A 16,224-nucleotide genomic window follows, 5' to 3' on the forward strand; every position below is an offset into this window, starting at 1 on the left:
CTTGTTTAATTTCTTGACACATTAATTCTTTGAGAATCTAATTTAGCAAATGCTGAAAAAGAAATGGCAAGTCTCTGATACAAAATTACTAAGGGCTCAAGCATAGACCCCTTATTAGAAATCTGATGGTGGACAGTGTTTAATGGGAATGTCAAAACTGGAGATTAAATCCATCAAAAAAGGAAACTGGCCAGATAGATTTGTTTTGTAGGTTAAAACATCATAGCCTAGATAGCCACCTCTATTTAGACTCTGCATTGACAATTATGTACGTATGTCTGGTACTGTAAAGAAGGAAGGCTTGGTAGCCTAGTGGTTAGTATAATGTTATTACAGTGCTAGCGATTACTGTTCACGATTCAATTCTTGCCACTGCCTGTAAAGAGTTTGTACATTCCCCTGTGACCCCATGGGTTTCCTTTGGGTGCTCTGGTTTCCTCCCACATTCCAAAGACAAACATACAGGGTTAGTGAGTTGTTGGCATGCCAAGTTGGTGCCAGAAGTATAGTGACACTTGCAGGCTGCCCAGTAGAATCCTGGCTGATTAATTTGATGCAAGCATTGCAGTTCATTTGATAAATAAAGCTAAACTTCAATGTTGCATTGGTGTTCAAGAATATGACTTGAAATAATTGGGGGGGAAATCCTCTAAGCACAGCCTCGCAGGCTTCACTTTACTCACAAAAGCATCTGTTTTCTATTATAAGGAGCAAAACTGGTGGTGGTTATAGACCTGCGGGGGGGGGGGGGGTAGTGGGAGAGTAAACCTGTAGCATAGGGGTGGGGGTTGGGGAAAATAATAAATGATTTACTAAGCTATATATTCAGCAAATTAAAGATTGTCCAATTGCATCATGTGGAAGAACCTCACCAACCTAAGACGACTTTTGTTGTGGATTTCTTCCTGATTGTTTCAGGCGGTGTGCTTCAATCAGAATCAGCCTTATTATATATGTCGTGAAATTTGTTGGCTTGTGGTAGCAGTGTGGTAGAAGACATTTAAAAAAAATTCTGTTACAATAAAATTACTGCAAAAAAGGGTTGGTGAGGTAGTGTTCATGGTTTATGGGTCTTTCATAAATCTAATGGCAGAGGTGAAGAAGGTATTCCAAAAACACTGAGTGTGGGTCTTTAGCCTCATACCACCTCCCTGATGGCAGTAATGAGAAGAGGGCATGTTTTGAGTGGTGAGGGTCCTTAATGATTCATACCACCTTTTTGAGACATTAACCCTACATTCAGGACTGCTTTTTGAATCCGCTTTTGTCTTCCTTCTCAAAGAAATGTGTATACAATTATTGCAGAGTCTATGAGTAACATCTTAGGAAAAGAAGTTAATTAAGCTTAATTTTAAGCTATCTGTTGGGTTCATAATAAATATATCTTATTTGGTTCTATAACTTTTGATTAAACTACTGCCTAGAAAATTTTCAAGCTCCAATATACTCATTCCTGTTAACCACTGTTCGTTGCCCCCTGCTTAAGATATTGTTTTAGATGCTGAAAGTTCCAAATTTCTCTTTTGGTTGTATTCTTTGGTGGAACCTCTTGTTTAAGGATGACCTGCTGAAGTTTTTTTTATCATTTCATCTTCAGAAAATTCCCCATCCTTGATCCTTGAATGCAGTTCTATTCAGTACATTCTCTTCATTATTTATTCACTCTAGTCAAGTTAAAATCATCTGCTGTCATAGTCTGGCCATTGAGGTGCATCTGTGTGTTTGTTATGTGTGTAGTCACAAACATCTTGCTAGCCTCCTTTCTAATTATCTTTGAGACTTTTTGAGGTCTGTTTTGGTGGGAAGCAGCTAAGTAAAACTGTAATAGGATGGGAAAGGTGAACGTGTCTATTTGTGGTCATGGTCAAAACCAGGAGTTGTCAATGCATAATAATGAATAATAAATCCATTGGGAATTTGGGTCATACTTCGCTGTGCCCCCTCCACTTTGTCTATACTTTCCAGTATTTGGTGGTTTTCAATTCAATCAGATCCCTCCCTTGTTCTTCTAAATTCCATTGAATATGGGTCCACAGCCATCAGAACGCTGTTTATATGCTAAACCTTTCATTCCCAGGTTCATTCTCGTAAGATAGAGTAAGGTCAAAGGTTGGGGGAGAATGGGGTTGAGGAAATTCTAAAACTTCAGCCATGATTAAGTGGCTGACCAGTCTTGATGGGCCAAATGGTCTTTCTTAATTTGTAGTTAGTAAGAATGTGAAAATTATTTCCATGTTGCCTAGCTGGAGGTGAGCAGCACAGGAGGAAACATTTGAAGGATCAGGTGAAAGGATTAGGCAAAATATTTTGGGAATTAGATTGTATGCTGTGTGAAACATAAGCACTGTCCAAGTGGATGTAATAGGCTCTCTGTTATATACTCAATAAAGCACTAATCCCATTAATTTCCTGGATACTTTATGTATCTAGATTGTCGCTGTCTGCACAAACATAACAATTTAGTTGTTTGGGAAAAGGATTAAAATGAGAGGTTTGCGCTTAATGACAACTTCCATTTTCTCACCCTTCCTGTAGCCAATTAAAATAGCTTAGGCAAGAATCTATAAAATTGTGCATGAGTTCCCATGACTAATTGGTTTTGATGCTGGTAAAATGAGCTTTGGGCATGACAGTGGGGAGAAGTCACCTGCTTTTCATAGTGCTGTGGGATTATCCACATCCACAAGAGGAGACAGCACACAAGTTAAGCTTCCTTTAAGAGTACACATTGCAGACATGTTGCTGTTACTGTTTCGAAACCCAGAGCAACTTTAAAACCACTTCTACATATGTTTGTCTGATAAACAAATACTAGGAGTTGTGAATGTAGAGTGATGAATAAGAAACCCATTCAGAGTTTGGCGCAGACTTGTTCAGAGTTCATTAAGATTGTGCAATAGTGTTGCGTACCTGCTCTGTCTGCTACTTGGATCAGGATCTCACGGTGGCTATCCTTTTCAATTCAAATTGCCGTTCCAATTTTGATATTTGACCGTGGGTTCCTCTACTGCCATGACAAGGCTGAGCGCAGGATAAAGGAGCAATACCTCATTCTGTCAGAATAGCCTCCAACCTGATGGCATCAACGTTAATTCCTCTAACTTCCAGTAATTACTATCTCCTCTCCACCCCCCCTTTTTTTTCCCTCTCTTTCTCCCATTCCACATTCTGGTTACCCTCTCACACGTTCTCTTCCTCAGCTGCCTCTGGTTCTTCCCCCTCCTTCCCGTACCCCTATAGCCTACCTGGTCTCACCAATCTCTCGCCAACTTGCACTCCTTCCCTTCCCCCACCTTTATCTGGCTTCTGCCCCCTTTTCCAATCCTGATCAAGGGTCTCGTCTGTAAACATTGACTGTTTATACCCCTCCATAGATACTGCCTGATGTGCTGAGATCTTCCAGTATTTTGTGTGTTACTCTAGTTTTTCAGCATCTGCAGAATGCTTTGTGTTTGCAAACAAATACTTCTCCCACAGTTGAGTCAACACTCATTCCTAAGAATGTTAAACAGTTTTCAGCATTTCTTAAATAGTTCAGTTATAAAGGTGTAATTAACATTGTAAAAACATTTACAATGAATTGTTAAGGACAGCCATTAATGTTTCTAGAAGTCTGGAGGCATTGATCCTCGGTAATCAATCTGAAAACATTTATTATTCACATTGGTTAGATTTCAAGATTCCTGGGCAGCATTTGGGTAAGTTTTATTTTTAAAACAAACTCATTGCACATCTTTCAGAACTTTCTTGATAGTTTATGCTTGAATAGGTAATCTAAGCCCACGGTTTGGAATTCCCCGTACCTTTTCATCTGTATTGCTCCCCTTCATTTGATCTGGTGTTCCGTGGCCCAAAGAACTAAAAATCAAGCTCAGAAAGTCAGTTGTGGATCCAGAAAAATGCCTCTTTGCCTATGGATGGATATGGAATGCTGAGTGAGGTTCGATAGATTTTTAGTGAGGGTTGCATTTGTTAATGGAAACTTCACCTGGAAGACAGGAACTGGAAATTGAGTCGTAAATTGAGTAATGCAGTTAATGTGTAAGGAAGGAACTACAAGTACAGCAAGTAATAAAACTCAACTCCTTTGCAAATAGTTTGCTGTACATTGTATTGGTTGTGTTGTAGATTGTTATAATACCTTTTATTCTGATGAACTCCATTTCCTTCTTTCACCTATTTTTCTATCCTGTAGTTTGGTGTGCATCTTTAGTATATCCCTAGCTCATTTTATTTGCATACCAACACAAATCGGGCTCGTAACGAGTATAATTTTTGCTGGAAATAAACAGAAGTTCTAAGATCAGGTTGGTAAGCCTTGCAATATCCTCCAATGCCATGCAACTGAATCAGGAAACTTGAATGTTCAGATATAATGTTGTGCTCTGTAATATGGGGTTAATGTAAGTTTGTCATGAGTGTACTTGCTTTTTCAAATAAAAGTTTATTTCTCAATTTAATCGATCTGTTTCCACCAGCTGAGAATGAAAGTAATGAATTCTGACAATGGATCTTTGAAGTATTAGCTCTGGTTTTTGTTCCACAAATGCTGCCTAACCTGCTGAGTGATTCCAGCATTTTGTGCCTTCATTTCTGTTTTCAGAACCTTCTCAGGCACTCTATTGTAAATCCTGCCCAGGATCATACATCTGAAGTCTATCCACTATGAAACTGCCTTGCTGGTTAGAACCTTTGTTGTTATCACCCAAAAAGGCATGCACAATTTGGATGTGATTGGTATAACCACCAATAGAATTTCAGTTCTGTTTTATGGTAGGACTGCTGGAATTGATTGTTGCAACACATCAGAGCAATTAACTACTTAATTAACCAGTTCCAGTTTATTAACCAAAACGGTATAATTCTGGCCAAGTGATGTACTGTTAGGTGGTGAGCTAGCTAGGCTGATTAATTTAGTAGTATCTTTGAGTTCTTTGGGCCTCTCTGTTACTTGAGTACTTTATGATTCTACCCTCTGAAGATAGATACTGCACTGAATCGGGCTTTTCAGCACATGCCTGTGCTAGCTGTCAACCATCCATTTACAATAATCCTGCATTAATACTTTATTTTCACCAGTTTCCACATGTTCCCATATACCTACCTACATTTTAACCTTCCAAACAATTTTAAACCGAGAATAGGAAACACAGGTATAGAATTATGGGGATTTGACTGTGTTGCTGCCAGGGCTTGGTCACCATTCTATGGAGTCAAAATGAAGGATCAACAGCCTTGGCATGAAGGAATAAAGTACTGGCACAAACTGCCTTTGCAGTTGGTCCACTGGCTTTTATTTTAACCTTCGTTGCACAGGTGAGCAATGTTTCTCGTCATCAGGTTTTTTTTTGAAGTTCTAAAATTTGTCAGAGAGAAACTTCAGATACACATCTCAGCTCCCACAGCTGCGGAATGTATCTCAGTGAACTGCTGAGATGTGTGATGTCTGCCACTGGCCATGTCATTGCCAGCATCTACTAAACACCTCTTCATGGTCAGAGTTGCACCCTGAATTGCATTGGGAATTCCATCCATTTACAGCTTAATAGATGAAAGTCATTGCATTAACTCCAAGAAGCGTGGGTAACTATTGACCTCAGAAGCTTTCTCTAATTTAGAGGAAATGTGGAAGCATCTTGTACTTGGTTACTGAGATTCATTCCATCTTGTATATTTGTTTCATAATGGTATGCAGGCCATGATTATAGCCAGCACATCAAAATGGAATCTATGTAAACTGAGCTTGAAAAATGCAACATTGTTATCCCAATCCTTTCAATATTTCTGGCCACATAACTGCACTTTCAAAAAAAAAAATCTTTCTCTGAATTTATAGGACAAACAGGAAGTTGCTTAATCTTTCATTATCTTTATAAAACAAAGGCCACCTCAACTTGGAACAAACATCTGCATATGTGTTCATTCTGTCCTTCATCAGATTTCTGAATGGACAGTGAAGACTGCCTTAATATACACCAGTGATATTAAACCTGAGGCTGAGCTCAGTCATGTTAACTCATTCACTTTCATAAGATTGATGGTTAGTAACTTTCCCACACTGTACAATACAGATCAGTGAAGGGGAAGTAGACATTTAGTTTCCCCACACACTTCTCAAAGGAAGCAAATCTTAATGAACCACTATCAGAGGATCAGTAGAAAAGTGTGCTTCAAGATCCAATTCTCAAACCCCCACCTCACCCAAAAGGCAGAAATCAGAGCTTCTGATGCTGAGGTACAGGGTACCACAAAACAATGTGTTTTAATATTGTCTGTAAATTGTGCACATCCAGTGACAAAAGTGTCATTGGAGTTCTCTCCTCAGTACTAATGCCTTAATTAACTGAAATTACTTGAATGGTTAAACTATTATTATTTATATGCCAAACACCATATTGCCAAAACATTTGAGCTCTATGGCTTGAAGAAAGCAAACGGCAAAAAATATTGAAAAATGTGTAATATCCACAATCGTTCAAATGGTCCATGACTGCTTAAAGTGGAGGAGAGTCATTTGGGTGACATTGATTCCTGTTCATATTTCTGGAGCACACAAAAGCCCGGTATAAATGAAGGAGGTCATTGCCTCCCAAATTACCACTTGCTTGGCCTGTCATGTATAGTACTGTGCAAAAATCTTAGAGACAGACAGACAGCTTAAGATTTTTGCACAGTACTGTGGTAATTTTATGTATTGTACTGCTACTGCAAAAAAAAGAATTTCATGACATGTGATTGATAAACCAGATTCTGATGTGGGTCTTTATTGTGGTCTGAGAGTGGGGGTGGGGGGGGGGGAATCATGGCTGGGAAAAGGGGAAGGCTGAGGGGACAGAGTGGGAAGCACCAGAGAGACATTCTGTAATCAATAAACCAATTCCTTAGAATCAAATGACCTTGCCTAGTGGTTTCTCTGGACTAGGAATTAATGCAGCTGTGGCATTCCTCTGCCACCTATCCTACATCCCTCTCACAACGTTCCACCCTGCCATTCCCAACATCTTGTTCTCTCACCAGATTTGCAAACTGGCTCTCCGCTCCACATTGACAAATATAGTACTATGCAAAAGTCTTAGGCACCCTATGTGTATATATGTGCCAAGGACTTTTGCACACTACTGTACCCATAGCAGAAGCTACAGGTCCCATGTTGCTTCATCAGGCACCTCAGAGCATAAACAACTTCAATGGAAACAAATCATTCATGATCCCAAAAGAGTGCCTCATTAGATCATCGTGTAGATTAAACAAATGCTAATGTTGATAGAAATATGCTAAGGCATATTAAAATATTTTCTACTTTATTTTCTTAATTCTTTTTTTAGCTGAACATCTTAAGATTGTTATTTATTGAGACAAGTGTGGAACTGGTCCTTCTGGGCCTTTGAACCATGCTGGCCAGCATCCCCTGATTTAACCCTAGCCTAATGACGGGACAGCTTACAGCAACCATTTAACCTACCAATGGATACATCTTTGGATTGTGGGAGGAAACTGGAGCACCCAGCGAAAACACACGCATTCCATGGGGAGGGTGTACAAACTCCTTGCAGATGACATCGGAATTGCGCTCCAAGCTGTAATGGTGTCGCTCTAACTGCTGCTACACTGCTACATTATTTTTTGTAAATGCCAGTTCTTCATTTTTCATGTTGGTCATTTTATTTTGGTAGATGAACACTGCAAATTAACCTTTTGGAAGAACTAGTATTGTGGACTTCCTTATCCTTTCTCTTTCGGGGTAGTTGAAAGGATTTCGTGTTAAGTTTGGATGAGCTAGGCTTGCATTTCTGATGTGTGTGTAAGAAAGTTAGCATTTGACCAGTGTGAAAGCCCTAACTGCAAATACTGGTCTGGGTAGATAATTTGACTGCAAGCAGCATATATAGCAAAAGTAGTAAGTATAGAGTGGCAGTGGAAGGAAAATGGAATGGAAAAAGTGGATCAAATCCAGAAACGTGATTTTTTTTTTTGCACTATCATTTATTCTCTCTGCATTTTCTGCTACAAATATATTCTCTGCTGCAAACAAAATGGATGAGTGGAAAAAATGAATGAAGCTTAACAACGGAGGAAATTTTTTTCTCCCTTTTTATCTTTAGTGTTTAAGCTGTAAATGCTGTTGCACAAATAAATAGCCTCAGTCATCTACAGCACATACTTACAAAATTTTAAGGATTATATAAACTAGAAATCAAGCATCTATTTCCCTTCCCCAAAATCAATCTGTTATATTAACCGTTTTGCCAAAACTGCTATTATCGAAGGATTTTGCCTTTGAAATAAGAGGAATAGTTTTTATGGAGAGAAATTATGGAATGTTGGTACTTCAGCATGAAAGAGTACAGGTTTCCCCCTAAGCTTCTATAAGTGGGGGGAAATAAGCAAACACTTTAGATTAAAAAAACTTTGGATATCTTGGAAAGTTCTGACAGTTTTGAGATTTATTTGGATTGCTTTTGTAATTTGCATGATTTTATATCCAGGGTTCAGGAAACATAAATGTTTGCATTTGACATAGTTTGCATTATGCAGTGCACAGTACAGGTACGATCTGTTACACACATCCTTTGTGTATAAGAATATATATTTTTTTAAAGTTCTAGTTATTGTAAATTGGAACTATTAATTCATCTAGGACCGTTAAATACTTTAGAAACAAAAATAAAAATTGCATAGTGCCACCAACTTTGAGTAGGCAAGATTTGTAAATAGAGTGGAAATATCTTAGGATTTCCAGTTATTAGTTTTCTTTTTGCTTTCAAAATCATTTTGTGGAGAGCTCGTTCTGTATTTTAATCTGTAAATTTAGCCTGTTTTCTCATTTTCTCATTAAGTTGTAGAGTTGTGCAGCATGGTAATAGGCCTATTGGTACAACTTGTCCATGGAAATCAATCTCTCTATCTGAATAATTCTATTTACGTGCTTCTTGTCCAGGAGTTTCCAACCTTTTTTATGCCATGGACCAATACCATTAGGTAAGGGGTTGGGGAACCCCTGCTCTAAATCTTTCCTGTCCATGTACCTGTCCAAATGCCTTTTCTAAAAATGTTGTTACAGCATACTTAGAAAAGTAATAGGACTGGGCAGTGTGAAGGTGGATTTATGAGATGAACAGTGTTTGGAGATTGTTATTAGCAGAATGGATAAGAACAAAACAGTTGACATGTCTTTGGATTTTAGGACGACGCATGTGCTTGTTAAGGGCAAAATAAGGTTAGTAAAGAGAGCAAAGCAGGAGTAACTGTAATTTTCAGGTTGGGAAGCTGTGACTAAGGGAATACTATAGGGATTGGTACTGGGAACCCAGCTGTTCAAATTTCAGTTATTTGGATCAGAGGTTCAAGTGCAAAATTAAGTTTAGTATGAAGTCAGGTGATAATGAGCTGTGGGGTGGAGCTAAAGAAGTTTCAAGTATAAATGATTAAGAATGGGCAATGCTGTCATTGTTGTCTTAAGCCCATCATCCCTAATGGGCAGACAGAAGCTTGCCAATGTCCTTCCTCCCAGGAATGAGGTCTTTGGAGCTTCTGTAGATATTTCAGTAACACTGTTTTTACGGGATGGGATTGCTAGCTAGCCCTATGCCCAACCCTCTTTTTGCATCTGGGTTTGGGATGGATGTTGGTCAAGGATGTGCAGATGAAAAATAAGTTGGGGCAGATTTGGGGGGAAGGGTGTATTTTTTTTAAATGATGACCTTGCAGGGTTTTAATATCAATAGGAACTTGAGTATCCCTATTCATGAATCACCAGCAGTAAGCATGCAAATAGAGCTAGTGATGAGGAATGCAACTCCTGTTTTGGCCAAAGAATTTGAGCACAAAGGTAGAAACGTACTCGATTACGTAGAGCCCTGGTGCATAACTGGCATATTGTAATTTCTAATTTGCACAAGTATGAAAATTGTTTGGCAGATTGAACAAACAACATGTAGATTCTTGTAAGGGAAATGTTTTGTATATGGTAGATGCACAGTTAACATTTCCCTTGGATGAGGTGTCTAAAACCAATTTTGGTCATTGAGGATAGAGATGTGAAGAAATTTCTTCATTTTGAGTATTGTGAACCTTTGAAATATTCATCTGGTTTATCAATGCATAACAACTGGGAATGTGGACGCATTAGGACAAACTTGATGTTTTATTTTACTCTATTTGTTAATGATGTAGTTTCCTGAAAACTGATTCAATAACACCTTTTAGAAGGGAATCTGGTATATAGTTGTGAAATAAATTTTGGAAGAGTGTGGAAGATCAAGTGCTTCCAATTAATTAGCTCCTTCAGAAAAACAATGAAGGTGTGGCAGATGGGATACCTACTTCCTGCGCTCATTCTGATTCTGATCACCCATTTCCTCACCAGCTTCTTCCTTTCTCTTCTGGAGCATCTGAGTCTTTTTGGGAATATTGTGCTCTTGAAGGTGGGCATGCAGGTACAGCAGGCGGTGAAAAAAGCAAATGGTATGTTGGCATTCATAGCAAAAGGATTTGAGTTCAGGAGCAGGGAGGTTCTACTGCATTTGCACAAGACCTTGGTGAGACCGCACCTAGAATATCGTGTGCAGTTTTGGTCCCCTAATCTGAGGACAGACATTCTTGCCATAGAGGGAGTACAGAGAAGGTTCACCAGATTGATTCCTGGGATGGCAGGACTTTCATATGAAGAAAGACTGGATCGACTAGGCTTATACTCACTGGAATTTAGAAGATTGAGGGGGGATCTTATTGAAACATATAAAATTCTAAAGGGATTGGACAGGCTAGATGCAGGAAGGTTGTTTCCGATGTTGAAGTCCAGAACAAGGTGTCACAGTTTAAGGATAAAGGGGAAGCCTTTTAGGACCGAGATGAGGAAAAACTTCTTCACACAGAGTGTTGAATCTGTGGAATTCTCTGCCACAGGAAACTGTTGAGGCCGGTTCATTGGCTGTATTTAAGAGGAAGTTAGATATGGCCCTTGTGGCTAAAGGGATCAGTGGGTATGGAGAGAAAGCAGGTACAGGGTTCTGAGTTGGATGATCAGCCATGATCATACTGAATGGCGGTGCAGGCTCAAAGGGCCGAATGGCCTACTCCTGCACCTATTTTCTATGTTTCTATGAACTGGATTTTAGTGGCTATAAAATTGTACCAGAGTCCATTAAATTCCAAAACAGTGTGATTGTATATGTGTGATAAATGTAAAAACTGAAACATTTGTGCCCTTTCTCACTGCTCATGGCTTTGCATCAGTACATGCTGATCAGAAAGATACTGTTTTTAAGTGTGATCTGTAAATGCCAGGTTATGCTTGTGCACTGGTACCAATGCAGGCATGAGGAAAATAGCCTTGTATGAATGATGGTCTTTCTTTGAATCCCGAATCCGCTTTGATGATCACAGGTGGAGATGGGAAATGAGCTGCATTAAAATTATTTTTTTTTTTTAGTGCAACCCAGAGGTAACCTCACGGGGTTTATGTTTGTGCACAATCCATTAAATTAACAGCATCAAATGATGAGTAGGATTCCATCTGTGACTTGTTACTGGGAATATAAAATTATTCCCAAGTTATTTTCCAAAAATCTCCTCTTTCTAACCAAGATGGTGGAAGACAGGCAGGAATGTAAAATGACTTATTTGTTCAATGACTCATAATTAAATTTAAAAGTTGGTTATGTTCCGGCAAAATTAAAAGTTTGAAAGACATTGATGGAAGTGGGAGGAATGGTGGGTTGAGGTGGAAGTCGTAATTTTCCATGATTAATGGTAGTATTACTGTAGTTGTGCTTTTGTCAACTTGTGGTTAAAGAAGTGCTTTACTGGTTAGTCTGGCAAAACCGGGATTTTCTTGAACTTCACTAGAAAATTGTCTTTTTTTTTACCATCTGTATTTGCCCAAATGATGGCTACTTTTGGTGGTGGTGTGGGAGACAGAAAAGAGAAATTTAATTATATAATGACGTGTTGTCTCATTGCTGAGGGCTTAGGTTTACAAAATGTGCTTTCTTATGAAAAATAAGATGTTCAGGTCTGTCTAACCTCCCCCACGTGGCTGGGGTGTCTGTGTCCCTCTGCACCCCAGTTGTCTGCTGGTAAAGGAGCAGAACCTGATTGATTTTATTTATTTATGAAAGCATTGAATCAAAATTCTGAAGAATTATTGATTAACTTGAGCAATCAGTGCCAAGCCAAGGATGTGCCTTGGTCCTGAATAACAGAAGGTATAGTGATCATCTGCTTGTAGTGAGAAATAAATCCGACTTTAATTTTTAAAAAAAAATTGAATAAATTGTTGTTCATTGTATGAGCTGGTAATCTGTTTTCACAGGTTCAGTATGCGTGGGCACTGATATTTCATTACTCTCAGCCTCCAATATTTTAGCTTTTGTATACCTTGCAGGAGTTCATCCCTAACTCAAAAGTACCAAACTTAAAGTGTGAATAAGACCCAGATTGCATCAAACCTGATGCATTTCCAACCCACTTCCACCATGGGCCATTGATGGCAATGAGGACTTTAAGCCCTAGTTAATTTTTCTCAAGCCTCCTCTCACCCTCATGACCTCATTCACCATGTAGCCTGCCCCACACAAGTTCTGGATATTAGGACCAATTATTGTATCCTTATCCTGGCCAAAATTTCTTCCCTTATTTGATACGATCAAAACAATAGATGAATTGGGTGCTGGTGTTTGATTGTTGAAGTATGCATTTAGTTGTCTTTATTTTCTACAAGGTGATGCTTTGGATGTAATTCACTTGGATGTGAAGTGCTTCAGGCTTCTAAGATTGTGGACCAGTGTCCATGTTCCACTGTGTTTATTTCCTAGTAATCCCCCACATAATATAATTCATGCTGCACAGTGATTCTGGGTTACTTCAGGTATGGAAATCTCAATTTTACACTGCTTTTATCAAGTAGGCAGTTAGCAGATTTTAATTGTTTGCCACAGTGAAGAATAGGCTTCAGCTTTATTAGGTTCTTGTTGACAATCAATAGAACCAAAGGTTCTTCCAGTGCAGTCTTTGTAAGTGTTGATTCTCTTGAAGAACAATGTAATTAATTGCTGTCTCTTCACACTCAGCGGAAGCCAGTTCTCCTTTCATCTGTGCATTGATGGCAAATACAAACTAATAATGTCATAGTTGCTTTTGGAGCTTGCTTCTCTTTATTTATTTATTTTGTATGATTAGAGATTCGGGCCCTTCCAGCCCAACGAGCCCATGCTGCCCAGTTATACCAATGTGACTAATGAACTTACCTGGAATGTCTGGAATATGGGAGGAAATGGAGCACCCAGAGGAAACCTACGTGGTCGTGGGTACAAACTCCTTACTGGCAGCGGTGGAAATTGAACCTGAGCGGCTGGCACTGTAATAGCACTACACTACTGTGCTTCTCCATTTTATAAGCTCCACAAGTAACAGATATTTATAAGAGAGGATTCCACATTCTAATTTCCCAGAGCCTCTAATTCAAAGGGTTGACTTTACTGATGTCTTGGTTTAATTTGTTGTCACTGAAACAAGAGAATTGTACATTGAACCTTTTCCTTGTTTTTACAGGAACGCCAAGGTCGTGTCAAATAATACTGCAGTCTCTGGAAATGTGACGTCGACCTAAATGTCATATCCTGAATTTTCGTCAAGAAATTGAGTGATAATGAAGATTCCCTTCTCCACCCCTTCCTTCCCACCCACCCTCTTTCATTTTCAGTGAATTCTACGACTTTCAGCCATGTAGTTGTCAAACTTAATCCTCTTCTGTAGCACTATGGTAATAATAGCAAGAACTAGGTGGGGAAACAAAACGTTTTAAGGATCCTTTCTCAATTATCAGTTGTGACTTTATAAAGTGGTACATTTGTTTTCCTTGTTTAAAAAAATATTAAAACAATGAATCATTTCTTCATTTTTATGGTCCATGGGCTGCATTTAAATGCAGTTCCATGGAGAAGAGACCAGTTGCTTCGCAACATTATTACCCAGCTGGGTTCAACGTGTGAACAGATTCCTTCTCCAACTCGGTTTAATTTATGGAGCCTAAATTGTTTCATTCAGGCTTTCGAGGACTGCCCACCCCACCTCACCCTTCATTTTACTGAAAATGCTGCTTGTTTTGTTTTAAAAAAAGGCTCCTGGGAAGAGCAGTTACTTTTGTGTTTGTCCCGCCTTTCGTTCAAAATATTAAAAGCAAGTTACTCTTGACAAAAGTTAATGTGAGCAAGTTTAAAATAAAAATTGCCACCAGTTATGTCTAAAACCTTAAAAAAAAGGAAGACTGGACTAAAGAAATACTGTAAGGAATTTTTCAAACAGTGAACTTTGAGAAACAAAAACTGCTTAGAATCTTTTTTCAATCCTCGTCAACAGTGGAAAAACTGGGAACTTACCCTTTCTTCATTATTAATCACTTCTCAGTAATAAATGTGATACCCTGTTCAGCAGAATGGATGCGTTGAATGCATTTTTGTTTGGTGTTTCATTCTTCCTGGTGTTTTAATGTTACTTGCTAAGTGACTATTGTGGAGGTTAAGGAGAATGTTGTATACATATCTGATGTAGTCTGTGTCCATCCAGTTAAATTTAAGTTCTGCCATCCTAAGATCTTGCACTTTGAATACAAACGGTCAGGGGAATGGTGAAATCTCCAGCTCCTGGAACAGATTAGTCAAACTAATACGGTACTTTATTGAGAGTGTCGTGTTGTTGAATGTGGCATCGTTCAACTCAGATGTTAAGTAAAGTCTCCATGTTCTCTGAGTTGATTGTTTTTTTTTAAAAAGCCTGGGGCACTATCTGTAGTAGTAAGATGGGGTTATTCATGATCTCTTTCCACTGGAGCAGTTTGTGTGAAATTGCTGGCAAAATGATGTAGTGCTGTGTTGTAGCATGTCACAGTTCCAGCAACTATCTGTGTGGAGTTTATAACCTGTGTGGTTACTCCTTGTAACCACATAGGTTTCATCCACCTGCTCCAATTGTTTCCCATCCCAAAGTCATGGGTTGGTAATTGTCCACTTAAATTGCCCCTAGAGTGTGGGTGAGGAGTACAGTCTTGGGGGGGGGGGGGGGGGCGGGGTGTGGAATAAAGGGTGAGAGTTTTGCCATTTCATGGCTGCAGAGAATTACAACACAGAAATAGGCTCTTCAACTCATCCAGTCCATGGAGAACTATTATTCTGCCCAGTCCCATTGACTCGAAATAGCCCTCCATGTACTTACCAAACATTTCTTAAATGTTGAAATTGAACCCTCATCCACCACTTCTGTTCGCAGCTCATTCCACATTCTCACCACCATCTGAGTGAAGAAGTTCCCCATAAACATTTCATCTTTCAGTCTTAACTCGTGACCTCTAGTTCTTGTCTCACCCAAACTCAATGGGATTTGCCCTATTTATACCCCTCTTAATTGTGTATACAGTACAATGTATATTTAATAAATTGACACTAATAGAGTATTTCCAACAAATTTGTTATACTTAATATATCCTTTAAATTGTAAATCAGTATCAACTGTTTAAAAAAGCTTTATTATCTTTTGCAAATAGCGATACAGACTGTCAGTAGGATGAACTGTCAAAGACAATCAGGGAATTTTGAGTGGAATGGATTGAAGCTGTGAATCCTGGCAAGTCTCATTCCCGGTTGTTCTTCCCTCTATGATGGAGACCTAAGGATTAGTATGACTGCAGGGTTAATTGGATGGGATGTGTAGGGCAATAGTGTGTGTTTCAATGTGACAAGTTAGGTGAACAGAACAAATCCAACAGCATCTTCTGTAAGGAGTCTGCATGTCCTCCGCGTGAAATGTGCGGCTTTCCTCTGGGTGCTCCAGTTCCCTCCCACAGTCCAAAGACCTCTGTTACTATGTTAATTGGTCACTATAAAAATGTCCTGTGATTAGGCTAGGGTTGAATTGGAGGTGGCTGGACAACGTGGCTAAAAGGGCCTAATCTGTGCAGTATCTCTAATTCATATTAAAACAAACAGAAGGGAATCTACAGCTGGAGGGGAGGAAGCGGCGCAGATATTGACAGGAGTAGAATGAAATCCGTGTTTCAGTGCACATTGACAGTATCTGGCTGTCAGCTTTGATAACAGTTCTGACTCCCCATCAGGCAGAAGACACTCCAACTCAGCCCACAGGAGAAGGTAAGGAACCTAAGTGCTGCCATCTGGTGGAATGGGCTGCAATCACCAACTCTACGCTTGATACATCAGCGATGGTGGGAGG

At 39.2% G+C, this 16,224-nt stretch overlaps 1 protein-coding gene across 2 annotated transcripts in view; it reads left to right on the forward strand.

The window, feature by feature from the left end:
• ythdf2 (YTH N6-methyladenosine RNA binding protein F2) overlaps positions 1 to 14,435 on the forward strand; it is a 36,999-nt gene extending 22,564 nt beyond the window's left edge. For both annotated transcript variants that reach the window (XM_073034457.1, XM_073034458.1), the window contains exon 5: positions 13,552 to 14,435. In XM_073034457.1, the coding sequence (XP_072890558.1) occupies positions 13,552 to 13,575 (24 nt within the window). In that variant the 3' untranslated portion in view covers positions 13,576 to 14,435. The remainder of the gene's footprint in view (positions 1 to 13,551) is intronic.
• Positions 14,436 to 16,224: the final 1,789 nt, after the last annotated feature.

Source organism: Hemitrygon akajei, chromosome 32 (assembly GCF_048418815.1).
Source record: "Hemitrygon akajei chromosome 32, sHemAka1.3, whole genome shotgun sequence".
Classification (NCBI taxonomy): Eukaryota; Metazoa; Chordata; class Chondrichthyes; order Myliobatiformes; family Dasyatidae; genus Hemitrygon; species Hemitrygon akajei.